The sequence below is a fragment of the Taurulus bubalis genome (assembly GCF_910589615.1).
Source record: "Taurulus bubalis genome assembly, chromosome: 6".
In the NCBI taxonomy this organism is placed as follows: Eukaryota; Metazoa; Chordata; class Actinopteri; order Perciformes; family Cottidae; genus Taurulus; species Taurulus bubalis.
This window is the reverse complement of record NC_136594.1, coordinates 22,944,750-22,953,201: the sequence shown is the minus strand read 5'-3', so window position 1 is coordinate 22,953,201 and position 8,452 is coordinate 22,944,750. Positions and strand designations below refer to the sequence as shown.

General features: G+C 43.4%; 1 protein-coding gene across 1 annotated transcript; it reads right to left on the bottom strand.

Moving 5' to 3' along the window:
• Positions 1–554: 554 nt before the first annotated feature.
• Positions 555–8,038, bottom strand: LOC306737506 (NACHT, LRR and PYD domains-containing protein 3-like; the record flags this gene model as incomplete). Its single annotated transcript, XM_079219239.1, has 8 exons — positions 555–1,760; positions 2,145–2,318; positions 3,490–3,663; positions 4,182–4,397; positions 4,564–4,734; positions 4,825–4,992; positions 5,097–5,441; positions 6,429–8,038. The coding sequence occupies 8 exons, from the start codon at positions 8,036–8,038 to the stop codon at positions 1,745–1,747; spliced, it is 2,874 nt and encodes a 957-aa protein (XP_079075365.1). The 3' UTR covers positions 555–1,744.
• Positions 8,039–8,452: the final 414 nt, after the last annotated feature.

Sequence of the window (8,452 nt, the reverse complement as noted above, 5' to 3'; positions counted from 1 at the left end):
TTTCCTAGTTCAGACACTGCTGACGATCATACAAAGAAGTGACCTTGTCTGCTCCTGCCCTGCACATGTAGTGGTTACAACACTGATGTCAACAAGAAGGCACGACCACCTCTAGGAGTCGGATAACGTGACAACGATAGTTTACATTCGATTATGATTATACAGTAACATATTTTCACAACATGCATAAACATTTTCCTTCCACAAAACCCAGTTGTCTCAAGATATACACACACACACACACACACACACACACACACACACACACACACACACACACACACACACACACACACACACACACACACACACACACACACGTCGTTGTTGTTTATGCTTAAGCCTACTGAGGGAAAGATATGAACCATTATGCACTGAGGTGAGTCTGAGTTACTGACTGGGTATATGTGCCCAACAGTATTGACCAAATAAAGGGAGACCTACAAAGAGAACATTTTCAGTGTGGTGTACAGATCAGGCTCTGTCATGACTGATGGAAGATGTTCTCTGTCAATCTGTTAAGGAGGAATGAAGTCTCTGAATCAAAGTTGTCTTTGTCGGTTTATTTCTTGCAAGAAAGGAAGAGTATGCAGCAGCTACTCAGAGCTACACAGGATTCAATCAAACAAAAGTCACGACTTTACTTCATACAACATGAGGGTTACGCCTCCAAGCCACGATGAAACAAAGAAAAACGCCGAGTCGTGGTATGTGCGAGACCTGATCCCCCAGTCCTCGTCATCAAAGAAGTTACATTTCCTTTGTCCTGAAGTCAACCCGCTATCTGTTTAAGTAAACATCCATCCAGTTGTGTCCGGGTCGACTTGATCAAATCTGATTGGTGGGAAAAGTGGCGTGAAGGGAGGTGTACAATTCAGACTGAGGGATTCTGATTCTCTGGGGTTGTTGTAAGATTGTATTCTTTAACAGGAAAATAAACGTCTTCACGCTGGTTGCCCGAATCCGAATGTCGTCTTCCTCTTCATTTTGCCACAAAAATGATGCAACACGATTGTGAATTACACTGTTGAGGTATAAATACATGCAGTACTACTAAAGGAGACCAAGCATACCATGAGCATTTCCATGTGTATGGAAATGAAAATCTGGACAAACGCTTTATGGTAAGGGTACTAATCGCATTGGAAATAGTTTTGACACATTTAACATTTTGGGTTTAACGGAGTTGAAAACCTCCACTAAAACTAGAAAAGCAATACAAACGGTTCATCTTCTGCATACTTTCTTATGCATGTTAATCCTCTGACATATTTTGCTTTTCTGCAACACTTGTATTGTTTTTGTACATTTCTTAAGCAATGTGATGGCCTGAGCTGTGCAAACATGCCACCATATATAAAACTGAAAGGTGTCTGAGTGGAGTTTTCCTCCGATGACAACTTTGTATTTAAAAAGCCACTAAACTAGTTTTGAAAAAAAGAAATCATCATACATTTTTGTATCACTTTTCTCAGATTATCTGAAGCATCAAGTTCTATGCACTGCAGCCCGAGAAAGCACATGTAGGCTAGTTTAGAACAAAGGCACAAAAAATGCACACCCATCCTTTAAATCTCCATTGTGGGGAATTGCAAACATTTGTTTTGTCTTGAAATACATTTTGGGTATATTATGTCTTCTTGGAAAATCTCTTTTAAACAGAGAATATAAAGCACTTGATGTTGCTACAATATGCACTGAAATACTTGTCATCGCGTGTCCGTGTGTCTTGTTTTCTGTCTCCTCAGTCTTCCGAGACACTGAAAGACAAGAGAACAAAAACGGAGCACGTGAATGCCTCTGGGTCTCGTCTGAAAGAGAGTAACACTTCCTGCAGTCACTAGATGGAACCAGGACTACAGCCATGTTGTAGTGAACATCTGTCCAAGATGTCCCTTTGATACATTTGTGTGAAATTGGCATATTCATTCTTGAGTTACAGCAAAAAAAAATTGTTTTGCGAGGTCAGTTAAGAAAGGTTTTTCTGAGCTCTATTCAAGAACATGTTCCTTCAATTTTAGAGCGAGACTCATTGAACCCAAGAGCAGTTGAGAACTTTGAGAGCAGATGTTTCACGAGCACACAGAAATATAAGTGAGACATTATTATTGATAACGCAGATCATCAACGATAACAGGACTCACTCTATTGTATGAAGGCAGTATTTCTGGTTCTTTGTTAGTTCCAGAAGCGCTCTGATTCCTGTGTCTTCCAGATTGTTGCCCATCAGATGCAGCTCCGCCAGATGTTGGGGGTTTGACTTCAGCGCAGCGGTGAGGAAGGGAACGCTCTTGAAGCTCAGGCCACAGGTCCTCAGCCTGGACAGAAACAGAACCACTTTAACCCCCGACACTATATGGAAATAACCCATCATGGTCAATGCATCATGTGGTCGTTGTGTCATAAACCATTGTTCAGTTAGCATGACAATGAGGATCAAAATATGGACTATAAAGTTATAGAGCCTTTCAAACACAGGCTGTTCCATCTGGCCGGGTATCAAACCTCAATGCTTCAGAGCTGACCTCTCCATATAGATGCCTCCAGCTTACTGTACATCTCCACAGCCCTGCCACACACAGCTCCTTTTTTTTTTTTAAATGTGAGCATTAATCCTTCAGGGTCTTAGGCCTTTTTCTTGATTTTACATAATTTCTTAAATTCACCATTAAATTCATCAAAAAATGCAGAACAATCTCAGCTCTCTATATGTAAACAGATAATATGGCCGTAAAGCTGAAAAATGTAAGCTCGATTTTTGAAATTCTTCATTTTCTTGTGAAAACATACCTTCACTCATGTTGACGAACTGTTTTGGTGCTTGAAATTGGTTTACCAAAGGTCTTAGGTTCACAAAAGCAATGGCATATATTGTTTTTTTTTCAGTGTAAGGTGGGTTAATAGTAGGTATGTTGTCTCTTACTGAAAGCCAGTGTATTTTTGCAGTGTAGGTGGGTAGGTCCTTAGGGATTTCCTGAGTGTTCATTGGTTAGTTTCACACAAAATGTCGATGAACACATGAATTGACAAATCATGGTGAAAGGTGGAGCTTGACACAAACTCCACAGGCTGAGAGCTCCTGTGAGAGTCACGTAGGAGCTCACAGAGCAGGGGGGCGGGAAATCAGGAGTCTGGCGCATCCAACAACAGCTGAATCATATTTCTGTGCCGTTTTTTCGCAGAGCTATGAATATTTACAAAACGTAAACATTTTTTAGCCACACGACCCGGAAGGGTTAAAGCCCTACAGTTGCCACGCAGCATATCACGTAGGACTACGTCCACACAGGTTGCAGAAAACCCCCGCAAATAACACAATTATATAGTATTATAAATACGGTAACGGAGAAAGATCTCCGCATGGAGAAATATTACATCTGGTGAGAACACAAACAAAATATGCTGCAATGTGACAACACATCTTTTAGAGGTATACAAACCTAAATATTTGGGAATTCTTTGAAAAGTACTGAATGAACAAAAACTTACGACAATTTCTCAAGTTTACTTTGAGGGTTTCGTAGTCCCACACAGAGCTTCTTCACTCCCTTATCTTGAAGGTTGTTGCCCGACAGGTCCAGCTCACTGATGACGCTGTGCTTTGAGGAGAGTCCTGATGCCAGCTCTGGACAACAGACATCAGTCAGGCTGCAGTGGCTCAGGCTGAAACCCAACGGAAATCACATTATAGCATACGTGACATTTGTGTAATGAAGACTAACGTTTTTTTTTTTAAATGGTCTCATTGGGGACCTCCGTCTAACTGCCTTGGTGATGGCAGCGTAGAGCGACAGGCTCCGGACAGTGAGAATTAAAAGTTGCCCAATATAACGCAAACCGTCTTGAAGAAAATGTTTTTTTCCCCCCCTTCTCCAACCCTTTCAGAGGCTCTAACAAAGTATTGAGACTGAAGAGAGATACCATCTAACACAGTGATATCTCAGTTGCATTCCAGAGGAAGTGTTCAATGGAGGATAACAGATATTGAGGAATGTTTGACGGCTGGGTTCACACTGAACTCAGAGCAGTAGTGTGGCTGTTCCCACCAGAAACACATTTACTGTGCCGGTCAACAATCTTTTGTTTTCTACACAGCTAGTCTGTGGAATAAGGACACAATAAAGAGCCACTGTGGTCCCAAATAAAGCAAAACATGTCAAATAAATAAACAAAATATTTACTTGAGAGTTTTCAGATTACTGAAGGGATTCTTCAGTCCAGATGAGATTTCTTTGACTCCCTTGTCTCTGAGGCAGTTCATGCTGAGGTCGAGGTCTTCCAGCTCCACTGCCTGCCAGTCGGTTTTTTTCATCAACCCACTGTAGAGCTGCGAGACCGAGCACAGGACAGTCGCCAAAGAAATGCAGCCGTGACCAGTGATTCCACATCTCGACACACTGAAGGGAAACAAGAGAGAGAAAAAAAACATTTTCAAGTTATCGGGACATGAGCGTCAAATGAAGTCTCTCGTTTGAACTTTCTGAATTTAGCAGCGACACATTTTATTTTTCTATCCAAGCATTTTTATTTCAGTCAACAAGTCATCAAAAGAGGCATTCTCACTTGAGTTTTTCCAGACGACACCACGCGTACATGCCCTGGCAGATGAGCTCAAACCCCTCATCTTTCAAGTTGTTGTTGCTCAAATTGAGCTCGACCAGGTTGCTGTTCTCTAACTTCAGAGCTTCGCCGATATTTCTGCAGCTTAACACAGTGAGGCCACAGTGGTAGATCCTGCCAAAAACGAACGTTACCTGATTATTGATACGCATTCATGCATGTTGACAAGATGAGGCAACTGCATTTCTATGAGGTCATACTCACTCCAGCTTTGTGAGCTGCGATATATCACATTTCTTAAAGAGCTCATTGGCGCCTTTGTCCCCGACCATGTTGATGCTCAGATCCAACACTTTCAGGCTGCTGGAGTTCTTCTGCAGAGCTGAGGCCAGATGATAGCAGCCCTTTTGCTCAATGTTGCACTGTGATAGTCTGTGAGAAATATGATAGAACTGCATAACAGAAACGCTACATGTGCAGAACAGTATTTTCCTTTTAAAGCCAACACATCAACACATTTAGTTGGAGTTACTTACCTCAGTGTTTCTATCTTGCATTCAGGAGATCCCAAACCATCGGCAAGATGTTTCATTCCGTCATCTCCCATTTCGTTCATGCTGAGATCCAACTCTTTGAGTTTCAGGGACTGTCTCACAGCCGTTGCCAGGTATTCACAGGCATGCGAGGTCAGTCCACAGCCGGGCAACCTTAAGGTTTTCAGCCTGCAGTTTTGATCCCTCAGCCCCTCCACAAGTTGCTTGACTCCATCGTCACTGATGCTGTTGTACCCGAGGTCCAGCTCCCTCAGGTAGGACTGCTCTGTGCTCAGGATTCCTGCCAAGGCTGGACAACACTTATCTGTCAGGTTGGAGAACCGCAGCCTGCAAGGAGATGCGACATTATGGGATGTGTTGACATTGAGAAAAACAGCCTTATCCCATCATAAACAATACGCAACACCAAATATAGCACAGAAGAAGAAATTCATACTTTTAACTGACTTGTTCCTGGACGTACAGTGCACTCCTTAAGAGTACTGGCAATTTTTTCTTTTTTAGCATAGTCCTCATGCCCATATAAAACGAATTGAAATGTACACACACACACACACACACACACACACACACACACACACACACACACACACACACACACACACACACACACACACACACACACACACACACACACACAAAATGGCCTCATGCAACATTCTCTTCAATTTCTTTCATATTTTCTCTTAATTTGACAGAGAAAAAAAAAACTCCAGACGGACCAGATGTGCTGAATGATGACTCCATGTGATCATAAATTGAAGGCGTGTGGCATCTTATTAATATTGTCATTAGCATAGGTAAAGCCCCCTACACACCATTTCAGGGCAGCTGTTGTGCTGTGTGAAAACAAAAGGCTGTGAGCTGGAGAAGTTCAGATGAAGTGAAATGAAGACGCACGGTTGAGGTCAGTTAAACAAAGTAAACGTGTGATTCTGCAGAGCGTCGGTACTGAGGTCACAGGAAAATCTAAAAGCCTCTAAGAGCAGTACGTAAGCCGTTTAGAAGATGACGGTAATTACTCTAAAATATATAATGTTATGTAGGAGTGATTTCGTAAAATGTTGTCTTACCGAAGAGAAGAGCGAAATTGTGAAAACACTGTTGGATCCCAGAAATCAATGGGTAATAAAAACATAAGAACAAATCATGGCTGTAAGATAAGAGGTTTACAGTTTTGGGGGCGTTTAAGAATGGTAGGTATCCATATGTGAAATGTGTACAGAGTCATTGCATTTTTTCATACTTCATACAAATTGTGGGTTTGTGCAGGACAATCCCTGTTGACCCAAGATGGTGTAAATGCTAACTTACTTGGCTTTCTTGGACTTCAAAAGACCCGGCAGCTGCACGAGGAGGCTGTCGTCACATCTCGTGGACAACATAATCTCAAAACTATCCCTCATCCCTTCAAAACTGCTGGTCCTTTGCATCATAAAGCTCCAATGCTTTGGCGAGAACTCCTGGAACGGAGAGAAGCCGAAGTTCAGGAAGAACTTGACCTCGTCTAGTAAAGCCCGGTGGTCGTACTCCCTCAGAGAGTGGAACAGAGGCACAGCGTTGTAGGACGCAATGTTCCCCAGGATCTTCTTCTTGGTGTGCTCAAACAGCGGATCAGTGGGCTCTAGCGTGCCACGTTCCTTTAGGAGTCCAAAGATGAAGCGCAGGAAGACATCCATCTTCCCCTCGGCATTCTGCAGCCCCTGGTCCACCAGACACTGACAACGTTTAGAGCAGAGCGAACACTTTTCAAGGTCGTCCAATTTAGCAGACGCAGCCAAGAACTCCTCAATGCTCGAGTGACCGAAGCGAAACACCGTGGTGTTATGGAGCCCCGTCTCTTCTCTCAACACCAGAGGACACTGCTTGGAGAAAGTGGACGCTTCCTCAACACTGAGGCCACACTCTGGAAAATCAGACTCGTACATTACATGAGCCTTTCCCATTCGACGCACTGCCAGCTTTTTCAGCTTGGCGACAATGTCCGGGTTCGATGCTTTGAGCAGATTTGTGTAAATCTGGGTTAAATTCAGGGGATTGATTTTAAACCCAGCCTCTGGTTTTAGATGATCCTTCAGCACGTTTACCATGATGTTGCAGATCGGAGGGATCTGACAGAGGAAGTCCAGACTCCTTGATATTTTCACGTGGTTTAAGGCTTTGTCGGCCAGATCCTCATTACCGATGAAGTTCCTGAAGCGCTGCTCCTTCTGTTCCTCACTGAACCCTTGAACCATAGTCTGTTTTATCAAATGGCAACCGGGGATTTGTGTCGCCGCTGCAAACCGGGTCGTTATCCATATATGAGCACTGGGAAGTAAATCCCCCCTGATCAGACTGGTCACTATATTATCCACTGTGGATACCTCAGACGCATCACTCACAGTCGGACAGCTGAAGTTTAGCGGGTGACGGTACTCATCCAGTCCGTCGAGGACAAACCACACTCTGCTTTCATTCAGGCAGGACAAGTCAAAGTCCTTCAATTCAGGGTAAACCGTCTGGAGGAGTTCGATGAGGCTCAATTCACTTCTTAGCAAATTCAGCTCCCAGAACGTGAGAGGAAACAGGAGCTGGATGTTGCGGTACGCTTTCCCCCCGGCCCACACTAGAGCAAAACTCTGCACTGTTGTGGTTTTGCCAACTCCGCACACTCCTAAGGTGATGATCGTTTTTTGGCTGCCATTGTGTTTGCAGTCGCACGATAAAATCTCCCCGAGCGGGTTGGTTTCAAAATAATCCCAAGCATTAAGGTCAGAATTGTCAACATATCTGAACTCGTGCTGGTGCAAATTAGACAGCGGGTAATCGCTGAGCTGCCGATAGCAAAGTCTTGGAGGAAGCAACGACTTGTCTGCGTATGCGTCATTTAGTTTCTGATATCTGCTCTTCAGGGTGATTTTCAGGGCGGTTTGGAGATCCATCACGGAGGCAGTGGCTCATCACACAGATAGTGGTTCCTGAAAAGATGAGAATACGGTAAGGGGAAAAAAACAAAAGCTATGATCACAATACCTTAAAAAGAGGTCAGGACATTGAGCATGCAAAGGGCTGGAATATAGAACTAACAAGAAGTGTGTGTGTGTGTGTGTGTGTGTCTCCTGTGTTCTGTGTGTGTTCCTTATTGAGGTCAGCAGGTGTAATAATAAGATCATCTCTCGATCCTCAACAGTTTGTTTGTATTGAGGCAAATAAACATTGGGTTCCTTTGTATTGAGACCAGTGGCGTCTCACCTTGTGTCAGATAGCAACAGTCATTTACTGAAGACATATCGATCCTTTTCTTCCTTTAGTTCAGTATCATCACCACAGTGAGCAGCACGCGACACCGATGTGTC